The sequence below is a fragment of the Equus asinus genome, chromosome 7, assembly GCF_041296235.1.
Source record: "Equus asinus isolate D_3611 breed Donkey chromosome 7, EquAss-T2T_v2, whole genome shotgun sequence".
In the NCBI taxonomy this organism is placed as follows: Eukaryota; Metazoa; Chordata; class Mammalia; order Perissodactyla; family Equidae; genus Equus; species Equus asinus.
The window spans coordinates 37,182,817-37,210,356 of record NC_091796.1 but is presented as its reverse complement, the minus strand read 5'-3'; the positions used below and the strand labels follow the sequence as shown (position 1 = coordinate 37,210,356).

The window sequence follows — 27,540 nt, the reverse complement described above, 5'->3', positions numbered from 1 at the left end:
TTGTTTTAACTTGGAAGGGATTTTTTATTTTAATTAAGAATTGAGATATGTTTTCATGTGAGAATATTTACACATGTTCCCCTGGTCTAGTCTGACACCACGTTAACCTTTCCTAAGTCTCACCGTTTGCAGGATGAAGCCCACACTATTCACGCTGCCATTTGAGGCCCCCTGTGGTCTGGTCCTAGCCCGTCTCCCAAACTTGGCTTTCACTTGTCCCCACGTTGTAGGCACCACCCTCCTCTGCACACCCTGTGTCCCCCTGAACGCCTGCTGTCACTCATGCTGTCCCTTTCTCCTCTGCCTGTCCAGTCCCCATTCACCTCCAGAATCCACCTCCTCTGCACTCCTCGCCTCACAGGGCCACTCTTCTCCCCTGGACTCCTGAGAGCCCAGGTGAGGCCTTCTAAAGATGATAAACTTCACAACTAAAGAGACTGAACTCCTGGAGGACAGGCTTTCTCCTCTGGGTGTTTGCTTAGCACTCACTATGCGCACAGCTAGAAGGAACCGTATAATTGATTATCCAAACTTGGATGCTTTAAAGTTGAAAGGGGTTCCAGTAGTAATTATAGTGGGACAGTAGGTAAACAGAACATGCCAGGTAAACTGGATTGTGGGTTACTGGATGCGGGACACATTGCAGAAACTCAGGAACAAATGAATGCTTGCAGCCCATCTTCCTAGGCTCTTCCTAGGCTCCAGTGAACATTCAGGCTCACACGATGACAGAAAGGCAGCCGGAATCTAGAGGGTTGTGATCTGGAGAAACCCCTGAGAAGGCCCACCACTGACTTCTAACTGGCTTTGCTGACTGACCAGTGCTTTCGGAATTTGCTTTGTCAACTATGTTAAATATGAAAAAATAATAATAGTAAAGATAACTTTAACATAAAAGAGAAAACAAAGGCAGTTCCAAGTTTTCTTCAGAAGAAAGTGGGTCACACAGTGCATATGGTTTCTTGGAGCTTCTTGCGAACCAAAGGGCCACATACTGCCATCCAAGGAGGAGTCTCGAAAGGACCTCCAGGTGGCGTTCTAGTAAGTACAGCATCACTGACTCTAGCGCCCCTCTATTCTTCTTGATGTCGGACTTTGGTTTACCCTTTAATAGGGCTTTTATTTTGATATGCAGTTAAGAATATGCCAGAAGAAGGGCTGCCTCCCTCCACCCTCACCCCAGTGTTATCCTAACTGAGACATAGATGACAAGTAGAAGAGTCATACCTCCTGCTACAACCTTGATTCCCAAACTGTATCTCGAATACTTGCATGTATTATTATTACATCAAAGAATTGAAGACTAGGTTCTTTGAGATTTAGCTTTTCCAAACCCTCTGACTTCTAGGTAGTTTCAGATGCGGAATTAGGAGAAGAAAACAAATTAATATGATTTGGCAATGAAAAGGCAGCCTTTTGGTGACCAGCAGCAGACAGATACAGCTGTGAAGAACTACTGAGCACCTAACATGGTACATTCCGATTGTCTGGTTTTCTGTGTGGAAGGAAAGGTGCCCTCTTCTTGACCAGTGCTGTCTATAAAAGGCCTCCATTTCTCAGAAAAGCCAAGAAGTGACAGGAGAGAAAAAGTGTGTAAACAAGAAAGAATGTAAGAGAAGAAAGTGGGGATGGTCAGAAGGTGAAGAAAATAATATCATTAAATGTTGAGCAGTAGAGACAGTCTGGATGGAGCGTAAAACAAGGATAAAAATAACATAGAACAGCTTTACGTTGGTGGGGGTGTGGGGAGAAGAATCATTGGTGTCCTAAAAGCCCTAAAACATCCCATGTATGAGTCTCTCTGTGCCCCAGCAGCTCTTGCAGGCTTTGTGTGTTAGGCTAGACGTAGCCACCAGGAGATCCAGGTCAGCGTTAACGCCTGCATTGTGGTGACCCCAGACATCAGCAGTCTTGAGCCCCTGTATCTTGGTGATGCGAGGGTAGTGCAATGGAAGCCATCCTGGGAGATGGAGTCCAGTATCTCTAATGGAACATAACAAGTTGTGCTAATTTTAAAAGAGAAAATAGACATTTGTTCTAGACTAGAAAGGACAGAGAGAAAAAGATGTTGCTGGGTTTGTACAATATGGGTTCATTTCCACTAACTGATGAAAGGGATTAGAAAGGAAAGCTTTTCAGTTTATCTGCACATTCAAAGACTTCTGCTTCCAGGTGGCATGTTGTAGGGAGTGACAAGCCAGCATTCCTGCTACAACAACTAGAAAAAAAAAATGACCAAAGCTTCCTTTAAAAGACATCAGAGAACTGCAAAAGGAAAGCAAACTAGACAAACTAGAACTCTGGGTGAGCTGAGAGTGCCTCTCAAGGAGCATTTGCCAAGTCTGGGCACAGGCTGAGACCTGGACTTGCGCTGGGTAGCGTGACTCTAACAGTAAGGAGAAACCAGCAGAACTTCTGGTAGCCATGTGAGCTGGCATAACAGATTGGAACTAGAGGAGCTCCAAACTCAGACAATTTTCTCCACGAGACATTTGCCAAGTGATGAGGCAGCATGGGAATTCTTGAAGTTGTGAGGAAACAAAAACAAGCTAGAGTAAGCTCCTTTGACAAATACGTGCAGATATTTAAAGACAAGTGTACTGATTCTCGACTAAAACTGCTATCTGGCCCGGACCCCACTCAGTATTTCAGTGTGTCTACTTAACAAAAAATGGGTGAAGACGGGGGAAAGATGACACTGACCTCAGTCTCTGCATTCTTTTATACACAAAGTCCAGTGCATAGTCAAAATTATGACCCAAGAGAAGAACATGAAAATATGATCAATAAGAGGAAAAGTAGAGAATAGCAACAGAGCCACTGGTGATCCAGATGTTGAACTTTTCAGTCAAGGTTTAACCATTATAAATGTTAAGGAAAATGGAGGAAGATATAGACAAATTGATGGATAATTTCAACAGAGAATTGAAATTTATTTCTAAAAAAGTCAAATGGACATTCTAGAACTGCAAAAGAACATAACTGAAATAATGAACCTATTGGATGGCTTTAACAGGGAACTGGCCCCAGCAAAAGAGAGGATTAATGAATTCAAACATAGGTTAATAGAAAAATGTAGAAACTGAAGCATGGTGAAGAAAAAGGAAAGACCAGAACAAAATATAAGAGATATGTGAGACACTGTCAAATGGTCTAACATATGTGTAACTGAAGTACCAAAAGATGGGTAAGAAGCAATAGTTAAAGGGATAGTGGCTAAGAATTTCCCGAAACTGATGACAGATATCAAGCCACATATTTAAGCAATGTAGCAAATCAAAGGAGAGTAAATACAAAGAAAACCATACTTAGGCATACCATGGGCAAACTGGTGAAAATCAAAGATTAAGATAAAATCTTTAAAACAGTCAGAGAGAAAAGATACATTACTGTCTAAGGAACGACAGTAGGAAGGATGGCTCACTGTTAACAGAAACTATGGCAGTCAGAAGAAAGTGGAATGACATCTTTAAATTGCTAAAAAAAAAAAAAAAAAGCTTCTAACCTAGGAGTCTATACCGAGGGAAATTCTTTCAGAAACGAAGGCAAACTTTTATTAAATTATATTACAAATATTCCTAATTATAGCTTTCACTGCTCCAGAACTAATTTTCTTCTACATTTTACTTGAAGCATTAAAACAGTATATCTACTTTGATATAATTATTTTCCTTTAGACTATTTCTTTAAGTTAGATTTTTCAAGGAAAAAATAAATTACAGTGTTTTCTTTCAAACTACAATTTACATATTTAGAAAAATGAAGTGAAAATAAAGTGATATGGTGTTATCATGGTCTATAATGCTTTATCCCTTCCACCACATCTCAGCATATGTAAATGTCTTGCTAACACTTGGGAGACTGTGGTGAGCCAAATGGTCCCTTGGGGTCTGGAAAAGAGATAAGCAGTGTTCCCCTGATGGCTATATGTGATGCGAAGGTTCCAGGAAAAGAAACCTATACGTGACCAGGAAAAACAGGTATAAATGGTGATCAGGCAGTGAGGACAGTAACCAAGGGGAGTGGGGATGAAAAAGCAGACCCAGGAATGAGGTCATGAGAGAAGGACATCATCACAAAACTGAGTCTGACAATCCTGGAATACAGCAAGATATTCCTTTTAGGCATCTCCTGACAACTTACAGTGGAAGCAGTCTCCCTAGGGCTGTGTAAGATGGGAAGTACTGGGAATTCTGAGTGGGAAGATCAGATGATGCCTTCATTTTGGGCCCGTCAAGTGCAAGTTATATTATGAGCTAATACAATTGATTGAGCTTTGAGTGTTTTTGGAAGGGTAGTCTGGCATTTCAGAAATACAATTGATTGAACTTTGTGTGTTTTTGGAAGGTAGTCTGGCATTTCAAGACACAGAATTATAAATCAATAGATGAAAAGGAAAACAGGAAATTGTTGGGCGAAGCACAGTTGCTCTGTTGATTGCTTTACACTGAGGAGGCCATTGTTCAGAGGCTCTGCAGAGTCCTACTCTGAAATCTGTGCCCCTGTGAGGCCTCTTGCCTCTGATTAGAACACCTGGACCATCCTGAGAATGCAGAACAACTCAGCAGCAATTTCAAAGAGTCACTTCTGAGAAGAATATATTTTTGAAGGGTTTTATGATGCTGAAAAAACTAGTCTTCTGATGGGAACAAGTATATCAAATTCCCTTGGATATAAGCAGAAAAAGTAAAATTTACTGATTTTGTATATGCCAGCACTGTAGGTATGCCCCCATTCTTAAAACAAAACAAATTTTTAAATGACATGAACAACAATAACAAAAACCTTGTCACTGGAGAACATCATAGTCCTATGGCCACAGGTCTCAAATACATGCAGGTGACGGAGCACCTGGAATCCTGGTACTCCTTTTGCAAAGTGTGAATTATTTATGTATTTAATTCAGTCATATGAATTTTGTTAGGAGAAATTATGACTAAATTATAACACATTACATATTTGCAGTAAAATTTCAACCACAAACACATGTCCATGAAAATCACACTCTACTGCACTGTGATCAGCTATTCCCAAGTATTTCCATCAAAATCCAAACACCAAAAGTTTTGAAAAATCAGGATGAGAGAAGAACTCTAAGATGCATATTTCCTAGCATTTTTTTCCCCTGTGGTTTGGGAAAACTCACTGTCCTTCAGCTTCAGCTGGATGTTAGGCTCAGGGTAGCTGTGTTCCTGAGGCATACAGTTTGAGAACACTCACCTACAAGCTTTGAAGTTGTATGTTTATTACAAAGGAAAGTGTAGGTAGAGGAAATTCACAATTTTGAGCTCATTGTGCATTTTTTCTTACAGAAGCATATTTCTCATCTTATAGAAGAGATTTCACAAGGAAGTTGACTGATCACAAAGGCACAGTTCTTGATACATTGAAGTAGCATTCATTTCTAATTGTTTAATATAACTGGGGAACCCATGTTTTTGCTGTCCTCTTGCTTGTCTATAGGCAGTTGCTTTTATGCTGGACTTGGACTGTCTTAACATATAGTTACTTATAAACATCTTTTTGTCTGGTCAGGGAGCAGATGAATATACCAAAAGAAATTTTGTATCAGCTCCCCCTTTGCTGTTTAAGGAGTGCAGTCCTGTTATGATTTTCCAGATGATTTTCTAGACTATCCAAAGATAAACTATATGTTACAAAATCCATTGATTTTTATTTAACTGAGTAGGAAGTTAACGGTTAGTTGACCTTGACTAGGCACATACGACCATGGATAGAGAGGTGACAAATGTCTCTGGACATTGCTGGATAGATACATCACTGGATATCTCAGATGTCTCAGATATCCAGTGATGTGCAAAGCAGCGTGAGGAGTCTGTCCTCCTGTGATCACGTGACCTGGCAGGTGGAGGCAACACATCTAGGTGTTGAAAGTTAAAGGACGGTGAGAGACAAGAATACAGCTGTGTTACATGCTAGCATGACATAAGTGCCCCAACTACGGATTTGTGGGAGTTCAGAGCCTGGAGGGTAATGGTCACAGGTCACAGTGGTGCCCCTGTAGCGGGGATGGCTGAGCGTTCCAGATCTGTCAGGCTCAAGCTCTAACTTTGGCCTCTGCTCTGATCCTTTGCTGACGGAGTCCCACTGCTGGAGGAGCAGTGTGGCAGTATTTTCTTTGGTGTTTTCCTTTTCTCTGAGTTCGTTGCACTCTCTGGTTGTTTAATTCTTCAGGATCCGCTAGTTCATGGACTATGGGAACAGATGACTCGCCTAACGTCACGGATGATGTGGCTGATGAAATCATGGACCGCATTGTCAAGTCGGCCACCCAAGTGCCCAGTCAGCGAGTGGTGCCACGGGAGAGGAAGCGCTCCCGGGCCAACCGGAAGTCTTGTAAGTGCCTTGGAGTTAGGGTGACGGACTCACCCTTCAGGGATCCGCCCTCCCGTTCTCTGTGACCTGGGAAGGGCAGAGAATCAGAGGCCGGCTCCAGTGAGCTGTCAGTGGTGACTGCAGGGCCTACCTGTGCTTGTTAACAGGGTTTCATGCTTGACGATCAATGTTGGCCATTGTGGAGGAAGGACGCCTGTCCAGTGTATTTGCCATTTCTGGCGAGGCCTCCCTCAAGTCATACTTTGTCCCCAGGAAGGTCTGAAAGGCCCTTAAATGCCTCTGGTCTGCAGGAGGGGGCGTGGTGGGGCCTGTTACCGAGTACTTCCCCAGCTGCTTTGCTGAGGCTGTATTTCTGCCCCTCACCCTGACTCAGGGCCCACTTTCTGAGCTGGAAACCGGTTCCCCCAGGGTTCACTGCTGCCCACAAACACGTTGAAGGTGAAAACCAGGGGTAGTAAGTGATTTTATGATCATTAGGATGCTTAAAATATTTAATGTTAGGCTACGTTGACCTGGTTTTTTTTTTCTTATCTTACCAAATAGAGAATTCAACTAAATCAAAGTGACTGATTTTCCCATGTAGTCTGAGCCTACAACCTGCTCCTGCCCACTGAATGATGGGTGTGGAGTCACCTCTGTGGGCACCACACTGACTCTCACAGGGACTATTCTCTGTAAAGAAGGAGGGTGCTCTGGCTCCTTTGACGTCCGCCTGTGTTTGCCAAGGCCCTCACATATTTCGGAAGAGGGCTCATCCCCTAAGCCCTGGCCTGCTGCCGGTCACTAAAGAGACAGCTGGAGTCTTCGCCAGCTCTGTCTCCAGGGGAGGGATTTTGACCTTTCACAAGAAGGAAGCCTGCTTGCCTCCTTATGTCCTGGCTCCCAAAAGTGAAAGGAGAGTGACCTCAAGTAGGCAGGAGTTCAGTAAGGAACTCAAACTCAGACTCCCACCAAGTGTTGCCACCCTTGCGATTCACACAGGAGGTGATTGGGGCCTGGGCTGCATATGCTGGACCCCATGGTTCTGTTTGACCCATTGACATGCTTGTTTCCAGGGTAAAGAACACTAAACCAAATTGCTGCAGACTATTGGACGCTGCTCCTTTTCTATCATCTGCTTTAGTTTCTGATAGGAATTTTTTTTTCCAGAAAGGCAACTAACACTTGACAACTCCACTAGAGACAGAGTTTCTCAAACCACAGAGTTTGGGGGCTGGAGGGAGGATATGATTCTCATTCAGTTAGATGTGTGGCTGAGAGTCTGTTTTTGCCATGCTCCTAGATGAGGTCAATGCTGTTGGTCTTTGGTACACATTTCTAGTAACTTCTTGAGCTTCTTCTCAATCATAGCTGCACGTTAGAACCTTCTGCAGAGCTTTAAAAATTTCAGGTACCTCGGCTGCACCCAGGTCAACTACTTTGGAGCTTCTGGGGTGGGGCCCTGAGGTCTAGGGCCCTTCAAGAATATATTTGTGGGCTCTAACCTCAATATCAAAGACCTGTACATTTATTTTTTCCAACACTTTGCTATTTCCTAGTGCTGCTATGAATTCTTTGCCAGTCTCCTGGTGCACCCATATAAGAACTTGGCTTTGTAAGAACTTGCTACTCAAAGTTGGTCCTCAGACAATATGGGCATCTCCTGGAGGCTGGTTTGAAATGCAGATTCATGGTTTCCACCCCAGGGCAACTGATTCAGAATCTGCATTTAATAAGATCACCGGTGACTCATGTGCATAAGAAGGTGACTCACATGCACAAGAAGGTGGAGCAGCCCTGGGGTATGAGGCCAGGAGTGGAATTGCAGGGTCCTCAGGTGTACACATCCTTGGTGGCAAACTCTTCTCCAAAGGGGTGGGGCTAATCCATTCTCTCCACACTGCGAGCAAATCTCAGTTGCTCCCGACCAAGGCCACACTTCGCTTTTTGCCTCTCTGAAGGGTGTGAGATAGTACTTCCTTGTGGTTTTCACTTACATTTCCCTGCACACTAGGAAGGTTGCGCCTCTTGCCATTTGCATTTCTTTTGTGTGTGGCTTGTCCAGATCATTTGCTTATTTTTCTCTTGCTCTTTTTCATGATAAGAAATCTATTTCTTAAATAGCTTTTTAAAATGAAATTATGAAAGACTTTTTGAGGTCTTTATCTTCCATTATTGCCCTTTATTGCCCTCCTATTAGTTATTTCAATAAACTGGTAATCAAATGGCAGAAACCTTGCACGGGTTAACTCCTGGTCTTCCTGCAATGGGCAACCTCAGTGCAAGAATTGCCACTGGGAGGAGCTGGGAAAAGCATGGGGGGAGGTCAAACCAAGGGAGATGGGTAGAGAAAGGATGCCAGGCCAGGGAATACTTTCACAGAAGGCGGGCAGGGTTGGACCAGGAACCTCAGAAATGGAAACGACATGAGACAGTGGCCTGGATGGTCCCCAGAGGCCCAGGATATGTGTTCCTCCTACAGGTTACATGTCTCTGTTGGCAAAGAGTGTTGGCCCTGTCCTCTGATCTAGAGAGAACCAGATTCTTAGAGAGACCCATAGTGTCACTGGGAACAATAATATGGTCGCAGTTAATTTTCTTCTTCAATCTAGCTAGAGAGATATTTTGCCTATTTTTGTGGTTGACATAAAATAATTTCCTGTGGTACCATTTCCATTCCAATTTTATGTAAAGCAGCCGTATATTCTTTTTATTTAGCCAAACATTTTATCCTGTGATGCAGTTACTACAAGTACAGCACTGTATGTATGCACGTGTTTATCTGTAACAGGTTTAATTTATTAGTAAGGGCACCATCAACAGAAATTTAAGATGGGGAAAGTTACTTCGATTTCTGTTATAAAGGGATGATAAACTCCAGCTTTTCACATGAGGTTGAAGGAATATGATAAAAACAATTTGCAAAATCAACATGACTTCATGGTTTGGGCTTCACTCTGAAACAATGTTGTATTTGATTTGATTGTTAATGATGGCGATGAGGCAAGTGCATAATGAATAACCAGCATATTTGGGCTGGAACTCATTTGGCTGGAGACAATAATAGTTCAGTTATTGCAGGAAGCCAAAGAGAATCCATCCTGTAACCTAGAAATTTATGACCTGCAAGCAACTTGAGAATCCTTCCAGATAATTAAATGTCTGCTTTCATGGTTTATGCTGGTGACTAAGCCTCCACGTGCTGAATATTCTGCTAACACCTGAAATATGCGGCCGGTTGGGACACACCGAGGACATCTTAATAGATTTGCAGGTTCCCATGGCACAGTTCTGCTTTTCCAGCTGGTGCCATCAGGGTCTCATTAAGTAAAATGTTTCGTATCTTACTTGTCCTGTTGATTTCTAGGCTGTGAAATGGTTGATCTAATGCACCTCATGTGCTCCCCCAGATTCTAGCCAAGGCTCTCCAGTCAGCTGGTGGATTTGACTGGGAGAGAATGTTCTCTGAGCTCTTTGTTTTTTTCTTATTTTGTTTTCTCTTTTCGTCATATTGGGGCAGGTATTTTGTCCCGGGGCTATTTGTGCTCTTAGGCCTCCTGGATGTTGGCCTTCCCTAGAAAACCCTGAAGCTGGCCAACATTTGAGGTATCCTTACCAGGGTGATTTAGCAGGACAGGCCCTGGTAGCTGGGGAGGACAGGGGGCCCCTCCCTCATGTTCATTTCTCTTGGACCCATCTTTGGAAGAGAGTCTCTGTCCAACTGGCTGCCTACATGTTGCTATTAACTCAGACTATCACAGAACAGAGTGGAGATGAGGGACTCAGTCTGCCTTTCCTCTTTCCTCAGGGGAGCCCAGATCTTGTTACAGTTGAGGTGGATGGATGGATACCCCTTTTCCTGCTGAATTTCCCTGCAAGGGGGAGTCTGGGCCCCACTTGTGATGTGACTGTGGAGTTTTGGGCTCAGGGCTATGTTTCTGTGAAGATGTGATCACCTTGATGTGACCTACAAGTAATTGACCAATTTCTTAGCTAGTTAAGAATGTAAGGTTGGTCACCCTTACGAGAACAGTCTCTCAGAGGAAAGAGGCAGAAGTCCGATTCCAGGGACTCCTGGGAAAGGAAGGCAGAACTGAGTTGATTGATGCCCTGACCCTCGTCTCCTCACACCATGACTCCCTTCTCATTGTGTGTCTCATGAAGCTTCAGCCTTCTTGAAGGGCATGTGACATATTGCACGTTGATTTGATATAACTAAAATCTTTTTTCTTTTACAGAATATTGAAGGATGTAGCTATGTTATTGTTAAGTAGAATTTCATGGAGAAAAAGGATGATGGAATCTGAAAAATTATGGAATCTGTTTTAGGGAAAACAGGAGATATACCTCACAAAATATTAGATTCAGCTCTGGATCTGGTCAGTACACAACTTAGTTCAGTTGTCTCTACTCTTCCAAAGCGGCATTTGATAATATCCAGGGATTTTCCCACTAATCCCATTAAGAAAAATTTCCCTGCATTTTACTTAAATAGTTCTTCCTTCCTTACTGAGAACTAATTTTATATCCTTTGCTAGGGCAGGCTAACAATGGCAGTAGGCCAGACGCATTACATCTAGTGCTCTTGGGATACAATAAAATAAGATGTTAGTGGAAAGGACCAAAATTTCTCAATCAAACTTTCATCTTCTCAACAACAGTGTCATACTATTTACTCAGCACTGATTATTCTTAGAGCTCATTAAACCTGGACTGATCCCTCTTCTAAAGACAGCTGAGGCTGCCGACCCAGGTATCCTGGACACAGGACATGAGGCTAAAGAGAACATGTCCAAGAGAGAAGCAGAAATCTCTGCCCTAAACCCGGGTGGAGAGTCACTGCATTTGAGAGGGCCAGCTTGAGGGCTCGTGCCTCCTGGGGGGAGTGCCACCATCAGTGCCCCCTCCAGGCTGCAGGCTTAGAGTGACCAGAACAGGATGGAGCTGACAGTGGCTCTTGGATTCCCTGGGGCCTGCTTAGAGCCTGTGGTGGGGTTCAAGACCTTTTTCCTTGAAAAAGAAGGCAGGTAAGTGAGGAAGGCATTCGCAGCCTCTGCTCTGCCTTGGGAGGGTTTTTGAGGCAGAGGTGGATGGACACAGGAAAGGAACTTTGAAGGGGATGCGGGAGATGGGATGGGGTCCATAATTAGAGTCTGGGAAGTGGGGGGAGAAGTGAGGCCCAAACAAGGGCAGGTGCTATCAGGACTACAAACAGACCCCAAATCACCCAGCCCCGGAGGTGGGTCCAAAACAAGGGTGTACAGGTCTTGCACACCAAGTCCATGAGGATGGGAGCAGCCCTGTGCTCCAGAGCAGGGCTGGGCCAGAGGCCAGGACTCTGATGTGGCAAGAAGCTCAGGTAGAGGCCTCAGGGTTAGAGAGGCAATGCAGGAAGAGTTTGGAAGTGGTTCACTGCAATGAGTGGCTCTCTGGTTGTTTCGTTTTCAGACAAATCACCCTCTCGAACTGGGAACTGGCACATTGAAAGAGGAGGCTGGCTTGTGTGTCCTCTTCCGTGTCTATCTGTGGGCCAGGCACCTGTTGGGCCCAGAGCAGAGTGGAGGTTCAAGAGGAAGGAGGATCAGTAAAAAGAGCAATCTAAGAATCTGTCCTTCCTGCCTCTGAGAGCTGCTCTGAAGGCAAAGCAGAGGGTTCCTGGAAGAGTGTTTTGGAAAGTGCTAAACTCCTTACCCACAGGAGGAGGTCGTGGTATTTCATTGCCTTTGCTGCCAAGTTCGAATGGAATAGATTTCCATGCTCGGGAATTTGCGCATTCATACAACAGAGGAGGAGACTTGTCACACATCAATTATTTAGCCTCACTGAGTCTCAGTCTTCTTAGATACAGTGAGGGCAGTAGTGCCAGCCTCCCAGGTCAGTTGTGAGGGTTAAGTGAGGCACCTATGACAGGTTCCCACCACCCTCCCTCCATTCCAGGCTCTGTCACACTGCTGCCCAAGGGACCCAGACCTGTTGGGAATGAAGCTGCCTGCAGGTGCTTCGGGGCTGCCATGTTGAAGTTACAGAGAGCCTGTGCATAGAAACCATACCTACCTGGTGGTCACTCTGCCACCATCCCCACCCACCACTGTCCACCTCACTTGGCCTGCTACAATTTGTAGACCAGACTCATCTTTACCTCTCTTTTTACCCCAGGATCCTGGTTTACTAGGCTTGCACCTGGGCACTGAAGGCTGGGTTGTCAGCATAGTATTCGTCTAGTATTGTTGTGACGTCCCAGACAGAGAACTGATGAGCTGGACTTCATCTGGGAAGGGGGAAGGCAGTTCTGTCCCGCCCAGGACTTGAAATAATGCTGACAACTCTGAGTCTGTGGATCCTGAGCCATCCTCCCTTCTTATCTGTAGACTTCCCCAAGTTGTCGCCTTCTGAGGGCCTGCCTTTCCTTGTGTCTGTCAGAGGGCAGTGATTTGAGTCAGGGCCCCCAAACCTGGCTAGCCATCTGCATCTCCTGGGGAAGATTCAAATGCAGTATGGGGACCCCTCCCAGAGACCTTGGTTGTGTGTGTCTGAGCTGAGTCTAAGAAGTCAAGTTTAAATCAACCAGGTTGGGAAGCTTGGCTTCTTGTTATTGTTCCAAGTTTTATTTTTTTTACTTTTTATTTTAAAAGAATTTTAGACTTACAAAAAAGTAGCAAAAATAGCACAGAGAGTTGCCTTATATCCTTCCCCCAGCTTCCTCTAAGGTTGGTACCTACACACCGTAGGACAATTTACCAAAGCTAAGAAATTAACATTGGTATAATATTGGTAGAAAAATTACATAATATTTTAATAAATATTTATAATAGTAAATATTTGTATTAAGTACATAATAAGTAGTTACATAATATTATATACTATATATAAATAATTACATAATACATGTGTAATAAATAATTACATAATAATTACATAATATTGGTATAAAAATAACATGGGTATAACTATTAACTGAGCTATAGGCTTGATTCAGATTTCTCCAGTTTTTCTACTAATGTCTTTTTTCTGTTCCATGATCCTACCCAGGATCCCACATTGCACTGAGCCATCATGCCTCCTTAGTCTCCTCTGATCTGTGGAGGACATTTCATGACCTTGACACTTTTGAAAAGTACTGGTCAGTTATTTTGTAGAATGCCTGGCAATTTGGGAAACTTCTGGTTTTAATGGACAGGATTTTATGTGAAAAAAAGATGGAAAGTGGAAATATGCAAAAGAACTAATTGACATTGACCCCGCCCCCCGCAAAAAAACCAAAAAACAAATAACACAGAAAGTCTAACATTACATCATTAAGAACGATACACGTTTAAACAATTCCCTCTATTTAAGTCCAAAGGGGCATGACTGGACCCACCATTTTTCTCTGCTCAGCAGACAGGTCCCTCGAGAAACGAGGAGTGCATAAATGGACAGTGTTGAATAGCCACAAGGCTATTACCTCCCAACCACGAGACACAAACATTTAACACATCTTGAAATTCTGATAGTAGTCTCTATAATCCTAGACATACTGCTCTCAGTATATCCGGTAGAAAATCTTTAGAATCTTAGGGATTACAAAAAAAATCCAACTTATTTCCAAATTGTTTGACATTATGTGCGAAAAATAAATATCTGACAATGACCCAAAGGTGAAAGAGCACAAATGGATTTTTGTCACATGGAAGTAAAACTTGGTCCATTTCCCATCGATTGAAAGCTTGTCAGAACACGTCCTGCCCAGCTTCGGTAGGGCACAGCTGTTTCCAGGGTGGGTTATGATTCAAATGTCCTGGCTTAGATCCTTTTCTACCACTTACTGTGTGTGCTTGGGCCAGGCACTTGATCCCATTTGCTCCCATCCTGGGGATAACAGCACCCGTCTCATAGGGTTTCCACAAAGAGTAAATGAAATAATACACAGTAGGGCTTAGTAAATGGCGGCCGCTATCACCATTATTCTCAGCTTGAACTCGCCTTAGCAAAGAGTCACCTGAGAGCACTTTGTAGGATTAACATTTTTTTTTCAATTCTAGGGGAGAAAAAAAAGGGAAAAAATTTAGTTTTTTCCCCTGAGTCCCCAGTCACCCCTATGCTGCATGTCGACAGCAGCGGGGCTCCTGTGTCAGATCCCACTGTTCTCCCTGCCATGTTGTGAGAGTTGTCAAGTGCCTGGGGCATAGAGTGGCAGCTGGTGCCCGCAAAGTGACCCACGGCGTCTGTGGAAGAGCTGCGAACAGACAGGGATAAACATTTCCATGGTCTGTTCTCTGTTAAGCAGCTGTGGGGAGGGGAGGCAGTTGCGTGTGACAGGCTGGGGAGCAGCCACACTGTAGCAAGAGCATTCACGCGGGAAGCAGGAAGGGAGGGCTGTGGGGGACTCAGACATTATCAGACATGAACCACCCCTCCTCCCCCAGCACTTGAGAAACCCCCTATTTGATGGAAGGTTTGTTTCTCTTGCACACATTCTGCATCCTGCAAGCTTCTGTGTCCCGGTCTCCTCGTTCTCTTATGTCCTCAGCACTCTTTTGTTTTCCGGAAACTTTCTGAGTGAGAGCCAGCTCTCTGTCTGGGCAGGGTCTGCTGCCCTGCGCCTTTCTCCTCACACGACATCCCTGTCAGCCGCCTGCCCCCTTGACTGCAACACTTGGCTCAGTGTAGAGTCTCAAGTAATGGTTGCTGAATGAATGAGTGAACTGATGAGCAGAGAGATGGCCAAATGGACCTCTAAAGAGGTTTTTGCTATGCATGGCTTGAATCAGGGCACAAGACTGATTCAACTAATCACCTTCATTTCACACCTTCTTTCAAGTGGTAACTTGAATTGACTTTGACTCTTTAACAGAGGAACTAAGGTCTTTTTTGCAGTTAATGTATTTATTATGGGGTTATTTTTATTATGAGACAATTTATCTGAATTGTCACAAAGGCCCACAGAAAGTCGGATTCCATCGGTGGGGCAGATTTTTCTATGAATACCTACTTTTCAGGGACACATCTGAGGAGCAAAGGGACCTTAGCCTGTACTGGCTTTTCCCCACAGAGAACACTTGAGCCCAGGCCGGAGGGGTGAGGGAGGGTCCCACGGGGTCTGGCGCATTAAAACAGCGAGTAGGCCCTGAGGCCGAGGGTGCAGCCTCTGTGCAGTCAGGCAGCAAAGCTGGTGCAGCATCAGTAAGCTTTGCTCTGCTCTCTGAGCCTGTCCCAGACAGGATGGCCCAACAGCCATAACTATTACGAGATTATGGCATGTGTTGTAAGGTGCGAGGGTCCTTATTCAAGTATTTATGTGAACCAAACGCTACAGTTATAGGATTAAAGCAAATGTGTGAACAGAAGTGTTAAAGAAGCATCTTTAAGTGCCCTCATGGGTAAAATGCCTAGCAGTTTGTGGAGACTTCTCTTGTCATTTGGCCAATCATGCCTACCTAAAGGCACAAAGATTACAGTTCACAGACATATGACCATGCCCCCTTCTGCGACTAATGAAATTTAAGATGCCCGACTAGTGCAGCATGGACTTCTTCAGGCAGAAGTTTATGTCTCGGATAAGAGGACTTGGCAGTCCTAGTCAAGAATGAGAAATATTTTATCTTACTTTTTTGCCATTAAAATTATCTTTCTTTAACAAACACTTGGAGTATTTAAAGAATATAAAAGGTTATTGCAAACTAGTATTTTATTGCTGCCCCATAGAGCAAATTCCATTACTCAGTTGAATGTAATCTGCCTCCAGCCAATGCTCTGGAGCCAAACATATTGTCTGGACAAGTCAGACACTCAGTCTGGAGCCCAAGGGGCCAGGGGTGGGGGAAGGGAGAGCTAGTGCAGGAAAAGTTGCAGGTGGGTGGCTCTGGGGCCCAGAGCTAGGCTTGGAAATAAAGTAATGTGTGGTGGCATGATTTGAGGGTGCCCCTCACCCTAGATCTTTAAGTCTCTATATAAAAATCCACACTTGATGTCTGTGAGTCTTCCATAAGTGTTTTAATTCGTTAAGTGCTGAGCACACAGTAGGTTCTCCAGAAAGGATTTGTTGATTGACCAATTGATGGGTTAGGTGTTGACCTCTGATCAAAGTGCTGATTCCTGGGAGAGAAGAAACCATTTATTAATAGATATTAGCCCCTGCTCATTCTGCCGTGGCATGGGTCTTGTAGATCCTTTGTCCACAGGCTAAGTGGGCTTTTGCCCAGGGGATGATGGGGAGGCATGGAATATGGGATGTTGCCTACAAACATGAGGTGGGGCCCTGGCCTCTGGGGATGCCTCAGAGGATACAGGCCCCCTGGTCACAGGTGGGATGTGGGGAATTGGGTCTGGCAAGGGAAGATGGGAAGGGTGAGCTTTACTTTCTCCACATTTTTAATCAAGGCCTTGCCCTGACCATCTCAGGGACTCTAGTTGATTTAGGATTTAGGATGGAAGTAGATCTGTAACACATCTCTTCTGAAAACAGAACAAATACCCTAAACTCTGTATGACCTTACATACATAGTAGGCCAAATACAATTTATAAATTAAGGGAAATGTAATTAGGCAACTTTCAAATAAAAGGACCTGTCTTGGAAGGGGCAGCTGCCTCCTTGTTCACCCTATCCAGCCTTTATTTTGACATTGAAATTGATCAACACTGAACAATGGGAAAACCCATAAGCCCAAGCTAAACACAAGTTAATTCTAAGTCAGTTAAATATGAGTGCTCTTCAAACTGCCAGTTGTAAGCCCCAGTGAAGGAGTCATTGGGCCTTCTTGAGCCTCGTGTGTTTCACAGAGACCATCCACCAAATCCACCCAGGAGAAGTTTAGTAATTTGCTCCTTGGCAACCAGTCTGCAAGGAGTCGCTGGTTATTCTCTCTGGAGGCCCTTTGATGAGTTGAGATTAAGACCCACAATGTTCATGGAGAGACTCATCCTGACTGCTCCCTGCCCTGGGTTCTAGTACCACCTTGCTCTGCAGGGCCACGGGTTCTTTGATATGTCCCCAGCATTGTTGCTCCTCCTATGGATTTGTGGGGTTATCTTACCTAATTTGCATCATTGGAACTCACATTTTCCTATACTCTGTAGTTACTTTTCCAGCTCTGATCCACTCCTTATGCTGGTCTGAGGCTGAGCTCTCAACATGCACCTACACTCTTGCGGTTTGCACCCATTTCTCAGAAACCTTGTAAGGATGGGCCTCTCCTCCCCTCTTACCAGGTCCCCCCTCTGCTTGGATCCCCACGTCAGCACCTGTGCCACCTTCAAGTCAGCCTCTTGCAGCCCCATGATTTTTCCTGCCCTGGCAGACAGACTGCCAGGCACTTCAGCAGGAGCAGGATGGGGCAGAGCGTCCGTGAGCCCTGTGACTCCTGTGGGGTCCTTGGGGGAAAGGGGTCTGGTGTGCTGACTGCCATATGCCTGGCTGCTAATACCTCCTTCTCTTCTTCTCTCATTGACTGTGATCTGCCCATGCCGCTGCAGTGCGAAGGACCCTGAAGAGTGGCCTGACTCCAGAAGAAGCCAGAGCCCTGGGCTTGGTTGGCACCTCGGAGCTGCAGCTGTGACACATGTGGGTGCCCTAAGATGTGTGCCCAAGCAGTGCAAGCTCCTGCTGGATGCAGCCCCTCCGGTGGGGGACAAGGAGACTCTACGTGAACATCTGAAGGTTCTGAAGGGAGGCCCGTTTCTAGTGTCACCGCGTGACTTGTGTTGCCTACTGTGCATTGACACAGATCTCCGGAGTCTCCTTCACATACTTTCTTCATCGTGTCAGCTGTGTTTCTCTTTTTTCCTTGACACCTGGTTTATTAGTTCCAAAGCGTGACACCTTTTCTGTGCAAGGAACAGCCGTTTAAGGAGCAAATCACTCTGTCACAGTTACTATGGTCATATGAGGCAATTTGTTTAGATTCACAGACTGGGTCTCTCCACAACACCAAATATCCAGATGTAAACTCCAAAATTGTACACAAAAGAAAGCACAGATTGTTTTCCAGTTGTGGATTTTAGATGTACTAAATGTTTATACAAATTCATAAGTGTACACCATGTTTCAAATACTAAATAAATAGAGTTTAATGCGATAACTGGAAACTTTTATTCTCCTGGGTTTAGGACCTTAAACAGCTCCATGGGCTCGCTCGTTTCCTTCTGAATCAGCAGAACCTCTTCACAGGTTCATCAGAAGGACCCTGACTGGGAACAGCCTCCAGGCCCTTTGTCTTTCATTTTGCTTTTTTTGTTAATGGAGTGAGAAGCACCAACAATGTGCTCTTTGCAACTCCTGATTAATTAGGCATCAGTCTTTATTGCAGGATATGTTAGCGATGACCTCATATATGTCACTTACCCATGTGCTTTGTTTTGTTCCATTGTGATGCTGAAGCAAAAATTAGAGTAGCATTTCAACATCTGAACTATTCTGCAACTCACTTCCTTGCCTCTTATGTAAAAATTCATTTTCTTAAAAAGTTTACGAAGTCACCAAAACAAATGGAAATTTAAAGCTTTGTCTACAGAGAACTTCAGAATGACAAGTGTGGTCCTTGGCACTCAAGCACAGGTCATCAGAAGTTAAGGTGTTCAGAGAGGAAGGCACGGTGAGGGGCTCTTAGCAACCACCAAGCCATGCTGAAGGGGCTGGTGCCCAGGTGGTGGTTGAGCCCTCCTCAGAAGCCCCTCAACCCAGGGTCGCATGGCTCCCATGAAGAACCTCTGCCTCTGAAAACAGGAAGGTAAACCACTGCAGCAGTTTGAAAGGGGTTGAAAGCTCATCAGGTCACTGATTCCATCTTTGCCTCACTTTCAAAACCTCTGTGAGTCTGCATTTCTGAATCTGGGCATATGTGATATATAAACAAGATGCAGTTGTGTTGTCTGAAGAGCCAAAGATAATACCCTCCCCCCATAGGCCTCCGTGACTGTGTCCCACTCTTCTGCATCCCCACTCACTGAGAGACAGGGAGCTGTTTCAAGCAGGCATTTGTCAAATAATACATGGTGAATGTGAGCACCCCAGGAGATCCTGGAGCCTGGAAGAGTTAGGTCTATGTATTACAGACAATTGAGTTTATTTAATCACTTTGTTGAAAAGGATACACAAGGTATTAAAGCTCTTGTCTTTATGGTTCTAAATAATGTGTAATATTCCACATGTGGCTTAGTGGTTTGTGAGAGCATTTCCCTGTTGCCTCGGCACTGAATACAGACATGAAATATCTGTATTGCTGGGGATTGTGATTGCAAACAAAGGAAGATGCATTTTTTGTCACACTGTTTAGTGAACAAGTACTTTGATGCCCTTCCTGGGGCCCCTGGTGTTCTGCCTAGAGTTATTGCTTTAGAATAAAAGGTCACATTTGGCAGGAAGTGACTGAATAAATCTAATGTTAATTTTATTTTAGGGATTAAAAAATTCTCAGAAGCAGTAAGCAAGATCAACTAATTTTTTTGGGAGGGGGAAGATTCACCCTTCGTTAATATCTGTTGCCAATCTTCCTCCTTTTTTCTCCACCCCCAAAGCCCTAGTACATGATTGTGCATAGTTGTAAGTTCTTCTGTGTGAGCCGCTGCCACAGCATGGCTACTGACAGATGAGTGGTGTGGTTCTGCCCCTGGGAACTGGGCCCGGGCTGCCGAAGAGGAGCATGCATAACTTTAACCACTAGGCAATCAGGGCTGGCTCTAGGTCAACTAATTTCTTGATTACAGCTTGGTAAAGAGAATCTCTTTTTATTGGGAACTTGGTTTAGTAGTTTTTAGTGAAACTTAAAAAGTTTTCCTCTCTCTTTCCTTGTCACCACTCACTCTAGCTGCCTCTGTTAGCGGTTTTTGATTCAGGAGGTTAAATTTCTCTAAAAAACCTTTGAGAAGCATTAAAGTGAATGGTATGTCCCACTTGTGAGATGCTATTACTAATCTTGCTGGTCACCACCATAGATATTCCTGTATCTATTCTTAATTTGAGTTGAAATTAACAAACCTGCTCATAAAGTAAAGAAAGGCAAATGCTTTTCTGTGAAAGATGCCTGGGTTCTGGTTTCTTTAGAGTCTTAAGGTTTTTTTCTATTTTAATAATAATGAGGGATTTTTGGGATGGAAAGGAGGGTGCACAGGGCCTTGGAGGGGCTGAAGACCCAGCTTTGTTTTCTTCCGTGTCTATCATCCAACACAGTGCAGGGAGGAACAGGAGGGCCTGGGAGTCAGGAGAGCTGGTTTCCGGCTCCTAACGTGTTGGCGGCTGCCTCAGCATCCATAGCTCCAGATCCACCATTCCTGTGTTCATGGCCCTGAGATAGCGTTGTCACCAAATATGACTGTAGAAGGCTGAATGATCGCCACGCAAAGATATCAAGTCCTCATCACTGAAACCTGTAAAAGTTACTTTATAAGGAAGGGTCTTTGCAGATGTGAATAAATTAAGGGTCTGGACATGGGGAGATTATTCTGGGTTATCTAGGGGTGCCCTAAATCCAATCATAAGTGTCCTTATAAGAGAGAGGCAGAGGGAGATTTGGCATAGAGGGGAAGGTGTTAATGAAGACAGAGATTGGAGGGATGTGGCAACAAACCAAGGAATGCCAGCAGCCACCAGAAACTAGGAAGAGGCCAGGAATAAATTCTCCCCTAGGGCCTCTGGAGAGTGTGGCCCCATTGACACCTTAATTTTGGCCCAATGAAACTGATGTAGAACTTCTGACCTCCAGAGATACGAAAGTAAGTTTCTGTTGTTTTAAACCACCAAGTTTGTGGTAATTTGTTATGGCAGCCCTAGGAAATTAATACAACCACCAATCAGAAACATGCACTTAAGGGCCTGTTACAGAGGTGACCCTGTGCCAGGGGCTGGGGATTCAGCTGGGAAAAAGAGAGTCATGATCCTTTCCCTTGGGGAACATACCTGGGGCCGCGAGAGGCAGTCATCAACTACAATGAAAATTAGTTTAATCAACCACTCTGCAGCTACTTATACATTTTATCAGAGACAGAATTAGAAATAAAAATCCCCAATTGCCTAGGATAAGGGAAGAAATGTCTTTGTTAATTGCAGTGAAGGTACATGATGTTAAAATGCCCCATCAATTTTACCAAAAAAAGGCAGTCTATTTGCAGAAAAATCAGTTCTGTTTGCTGGGCAATTCATGGAAGGTGGGGAAATGTACTTTCTGAATCATTTTAAAAATAGTTAACACTTTTATTGAAGGCATCTCTGTGTGGGCATTTGTTATATATTATTTTATATAATCCTTATAGCCACTCTGCATTTTCATTTTACATATGAAGAAATTAAGGATGAGAGACTGAATAACTTTCCCCAAGGACAGAAGATAGGAAGTGATATATCCTGACTTGTCTCATTAATTCCTGGTTATTTTTTTTGTTCTTTTAGAATCCTTAAGACAGCCTGTTAGTTGGATACCAATACTCAGCTATACTTGATGCCCAGCATGCAGCGCGGGGGTGGGCCTGGTGGGTGGGGAGCCAGTCAGGCTGCCTTGACCAATATGAAATCCTGGAGGTCTGGTCATGTATATGGTGGCAGCACCATCTAAACTCCTTTTGGTAAGGGTTGATAATCATGCACACACTGCACATCAACTGTTAATAACTGGTAATCCATACACTCACCCAACAGTCTGTCCACCTATCTGTCCATCCATACATTCATTCACACATCTATTCATCCACCCATCCAACTATCCACCCACTCATTCACACATCCATTCACCCACCCATCCACCTGCTCATTCATCCATCAACATCCAGCACAAGTAGGAAAGGTTCAGAAGCTCAAAAGCATCTTTTGTGATGTCATGATGGAATGATTCCCACTGATTGGTGAAAGAATATGATGACAGGTCATTCAGATTGCTGCTACTCAGGGAGGACCAAGCCATTTATATTCTCTTATTGAGCATTATTTAATTATTGTCTTTAAAAAGAATTTTTGTTTAAGAAGATCCACCTGAAGAAGTGCAAATTTATGATTTTGGGAATTTGTAGTTCAAACACCATTTCAGCTGTTGATGTAGGGGGAATTGTTCCTAACTATAGACCAGCAACAATGATTTGTTGTCAGAATGTTTTGTAATTTAGAAGTAGAGCATTACAAGTACAGGAAAATTAAATAGGCTAAATAATTAGAAGCAACACCTGACAGTGAAAAATTTCACATTCTGACCATCACTGAGGAGTGACTGTGACACCACAGTACATGTGCTGTAGGAGCAGTGTGCTGGACCCACTGCACCACCAGGGCTCGATGCTGCAGGTTCCTTGCTTGTGGTCGGTGGAGCAGGAGGAGGTTTGCATGTGTCAGTCCCAATGGTCTGCAGAAACTCAAACTCACTCTCCTCCTCATCTCCCCTTAGAGGGGCTAGTCAGCCGGTTTCTATTTTAACACATTTTCTTCTGTTCATTTTGATATAATCTGTAAGTTATCTGATTTAGGTGGAAACAGGAAGAAATGGGTCTTGGGCAAATATAAAAGATATTCCACAGAGGACCTGCACAGCACGTTACAGATATGGCGTTAAGTCAACCACAGGTAAGTAGGGCGCCTTCTGCCCCGCTGTGGGGGCAGTGGGTTTTCCTGGACTACAGGTCACTGCAGGTCTTGGACTATTCAGTCAGCCCAGCTAAGAAAAGGCCTTGCCTTTTGCTCTATCAGAAAATAAACCAGAAAGCTCATTTTCCTTCAGAGTCCTTGCCCCTTAATGGCATCTGCCTAGAAATGCTTTTGAGCCCACACTCTTCTCTGGGAGGGGGTTCCCTGGAGGACAGCTGGATACTTCTGGGCAGGGCAGTAGGCTAGGAAAGGGAAGCAGTCACCCTTCCCCAAAAAACACTTGAATCGTGTACCCAATGGAATATTTTATGTTTTTGTGTACCCCAACTTTCAAGTAAGAATGAAAAATGTGATAGCTTCACAGGAAGAGCTGGTTCCCTGGGAAGCTCTGGTAGCTGCTGCATCCAGTCCCTAAAAGAAGGGGTCCTTGACGATATGTGATTGAGACAAGATCATTTCTACTGGAACTCAGCACACAGGAGCTGGTGGTAGACCTGGCTACAGAATTAGAGCAATTCAATCAATGTCAGAGCCCTTGTTGGCTCAGAAGATTAGGCATAAGAATGGAAGTGACACGGGAATAAAGGAGTCCATTCCCAGCTCCACCGGTCCTCAGCACTGCAGTCTCAGTGGAAGGAGACGGGCTATCACCCAGCAGCCCCTCTCTGCAGGTGGTATGTAAAAAATAACTTCTCTCTTTTCGGAAGAAAAACTATCCTGGATTGTAAGGATTGTGGAAATTTAGACAACTTCCTAAATCAACAAATGTATATAGAAGTTCACTGTTGGGTTAAACTTTATAAGCTTGTGCGTATGAAAAAATGTCACAAGACAAATTCAAAAATTTGTCTTGTGCTTGGTTGAATTCTTCTTGTTTTTAATTATAATATTGAAGGTGATTTCCTTTTTTTTAGTGGCCTAAAACATGATTTGTGAAGACAGTAATTAAGGCTACAGCAGTCTATTTTAGAATCACAGTTTTGAAGGAATATAGTTTTTCTTATTAAGTACAGCAGTCTATTTTAGAATCACAGTTTTGAAGGAATATAGTTTTTCTTATTAAGTTGCTCAATAAGTCTACATTCTAGAATGCCACCATTGTTCCAGAACCTGTGTGGCCATGGTCTAGAGCCACCTGTGGGAACAGATGAGCCTCAGGAACCACCAGGCATTTAAATGCAGACAATGTATACCTCCACCTCTATCCCAAGGGGGGACCTCATTTACAAATGAAGTTTGAAAGTGTAAAGTTGTGAACTGGAGCCTTGATAAAGGTAAAAGGTGTAATCGTGTCCTTAATAGTTTGTCCCTCACTTGCAGCTTTTGCTCGAGGGATGAGGTCTCCCTTATGTTGGACTTAACTATTCTGAAGGCTGTTTGTGTCCCTGCTCTGGTTGGTCTCCAAGGTATTCTTTGCTGGTCTTTATGCTGAGAAGAAAGAAAAACTTAACTGCTCTCCAGAGGAATAGCAGGTACTTTGAGAAATGTCATTTCCTTTTTTTTTTTTTTTTTTCTGAGGAAGATTCATGCTGAGCTGACATCCACTGCCAATCTTCCTCTTTTTGTATGTGAGCTGCCACCACAGCATGGCCACTGACAGACAAGTGGTGTAGGTCCACACCTGGGGACTGAACCCGGGCTGCTGAAGTGGAGTCTGCTGAACTTAACCACTAGGCCATGGGGCTTGCCTGAAATGTCATTTCTTGAGTGATTATGTCTGAGCTCAGGAGGCCAGGCCCACAGAGCTGAGCTGCTTTAAGATGCAGAAACCACCTCCATTTCTCACAGCGTTCCACGTTGAAGGCCTTGCAGAGGCCTGGAGGCTGAGCTGTCCTGGGGCCTTTGACTACAATGTGGGGCAAAGCCCAGAAGCTGTGTAGCCCACTCTGCAGCCTGGACGACAGCTCCTTTTTCAAGGTGTGCTGACTCCCCCCTGGCTTTCTCTGTGAGACAGGAATTGTACAAGGAATACATAAAGTAGGAAAGGATGCCAAGTCTTAGAAAAGAGTGTCTTAAATCAGGTAAACGTCCCTGTTCTTCGTGGAATATAGCATGGTATAAAAGGGCCCTGCAGCAGAATTATCCTGGGAATTGTAAAAACAAGCCATGCATGGTCTAAGACAGGGCTGCCCAATAGAACTTTCCATGGTGATGGAAATGTTCTATACATGCACTATTCACTATGGTAGCCACTAGACATGTGATTACTGAACACTTGAAATGTGACTAGAGAGACTGAGGAGCAGAATTTTTAATTTTATTTGATTTTAAATTTAAATGGCTACCTGTGGTTAGTCACTGATGTATTGGATATTACAGGTCTGAAAGAATATACCTTATGTACTTTGTTGCTGTTTATTAATTTTACATAAAGGAGTTTTTTATGTGAAATTTAATTGTGTATAAAATTACTTTGGGATTCCCCTTTGCTCCCTCAAGAACTTAAAAACAGTGTCTAAGCAACTGTGTCCACCCCCTGCCTACATTGTGTTCTGAGCCTTGGGAATTCTCATCCTCAAAGAAGAATTATGTGATTGATGTTCCGCGCTATCAAATACGCACTCCTCTTCTCTCCTGACATGTCCCGCCTGGATTTGCTCTCTCCTCAGCAGTCTACACCAGGCTTGTATGCATGGCCTGTGACATATACCACATCCGAGCATACATCTCCAACAACAGCCAATCTACCTTAAAATAAAGCTATACAGAGCACCCCTTCAGTTCCTGTGTTGTTTTTACCATGCCACCCTCTGGACGGTCCTTGCTACTGCATTTCACCCTTAGCATCTGGGAGACCTGCTCTCCACACATTTTATCCATGTAAGACTAATGGGATATTGAAAACATCCAGTTAGATGGTTGCATTTATTTTGCATGCTACATTTACTAAGGGTGGCTACTGAGCAAGGCCTGGGTGCTAGGTGCTGTAGAGAACAAACAAAGATGTGTAATCACAAAGATCCCGTTTCTGAAACGACAAACCCAGGGACATTGAGAAGACTGCTGAGTCACAGTGAGTGAGTGGCATGAGGCAGTCTGGGAGACACGGTTTGGATGCCAAAATACTGGAATATTGGCAATATGTTTCATTATGGTAGGGTCTTCCGACAGAAGTGGTCTGAGAGCTGAGCTAAGGTGTCCTGCCTCTCAAATATAGTGGCTGCCTTTTCAGTTTGCATAAACATTTAACAGGTTTTTCACAACTTTTTTCCTCAGTACTTTGCTTGGTTGTTCCTATTGGTCTATCCTGGACTTAAGTATGAGGCAGCTCTTGATTTAGCACAAAATTATGTATTGAGTTTAAGTTTAATCTAATCTAGTAATGGTTCATGGGGTTCTACACTGAGCAGCATGGCTTGTCAGAGTAACACAAAGCCCCCCTCTCAACAACCATTGGTGATACAGAGGAAACGAGGCAAGATGACCAGAAGTTGATTGAGTGGGACTGGTGTGAAGCACTCCACCCCAAAGAGAGGGCTCTCCTTGTGGACTTAGGGCTTCACAGAGAGCTCTCAGGCAGGGGTGGACTGGAACTGCACCAGGGTGGAGAAGGGACAGCTGGCCAGCACTGGCAGGTAGGAAGCTGTAGGTGTAAAGGGACAGGAAGAGAACCACAGTGGTGCTTTGGAAGGAAAATGAGTGGCTCATGTACAAAGTTAATGGCTGGAAAGAAAGGCTGGATTCACATTATAAAGGAACAAAGAAAAACAGACATTTAATCATTTAATCTTCACAATAACCTCATAATGGGGTTGTGTGTTAAATAGCGAGTAGTTGGCAGAAAAAACAGAATCCACTCTGGGTTGGCTAAGCCAAAGAGGGAAATTCATCACAAGATCCCAAGGATAAAAGTGCAGCCAATTTGGATTGATACCCACCCAGTGTCCACTCACTTGTAACCAAGGGCCAGAGTTACGCTATACAAATATGGCTACGAGGGACCCTATGAGTGGCTCTGGTACTGAATAGAAAAAAGAATATATTTTATAATCCTTAGAACAATTGCTAAAATGTAATGAAAAGTGTAACTTAAAACCATAGATAAAATTACTTAAAAAATTAAAATTGGAGAGGTAAGGAACAGGTATATAGATAAGACACGATTCGTCATGAGTTGAGAATTGCTGAAACTAGATGATGGATACATGAGGATTCATTATACTATTCTATCTTTACAAATGTTTAAAATTCTCCATAATAAAAAGTTGTTTAAAAATTACATGCATTCACACAGAAACTAAAACGGTCCCTTGAGCCCTCTTTCATCATTGCACATGCTTTACTGGACTAAAACATTTTGAGTTCTCCACTCCATGCAATGAAAGCAAAATCACCCAGACCCATTAAGCAGAAAGTTTCAAACTTGGCAAGTATTATTGTCACCATTGCAGCTGATTAAAAGACCTGATGCCTGGAATCTTTCCTTGCAATTTTGATTTAGTAGGTCTGGAGTGGGATCTGGTTATCTTACTTTCTACACACAACTCCAGTGACATTGATGCATGTTTGCATTTGGAGAGCACAGCTTTAAGGGCTAGATTCTGTGGATTATCACGTGCAAGCTGCCCCTTGTCATTCCTATCCTTGGCTCAGGGTACTTCCTGCTTTAGGACTCAAGCAGCATGATGATGTGGCACTTCATGCACAATCTTCACTACATCAATTC

At 43.9% G+C, this 27,540-nt stretch overlaps 1 protein-coding gene across 22 annotated transcripts in view; it reads left to right on the top strand.

Annotated features, from left to right (window-relative positions):
• FHOD3 (formin homology 2 domain containing 3) overlaps positions 1-18,393 on the top strand; it is a 455,279-nt gene extending 436,886 nt beyond the window's left edge. For all 22 annotated transcript variants that reach the window (XM_070513157.1, XM_070513160.1, XM_070513168.1 and 19 more), the window contains 2 exons: positions 6,196-6,357; positions 17,789-18,393. In XM_070513157.1, coding sequence (XP_070369258.1) covers positions 6,196-6,357; positions 17,789-17,871 — 245 coding nt within the window. In that variant the 3' untranslated portion in view covers positions 17,872-18,393. The remainder of the gene's footprint in view (positions 1-6,195; positions 6,358-17,788) is intronic.
• Positions 18,394-27,540: the final 9,147 nt, after the last annotated feature.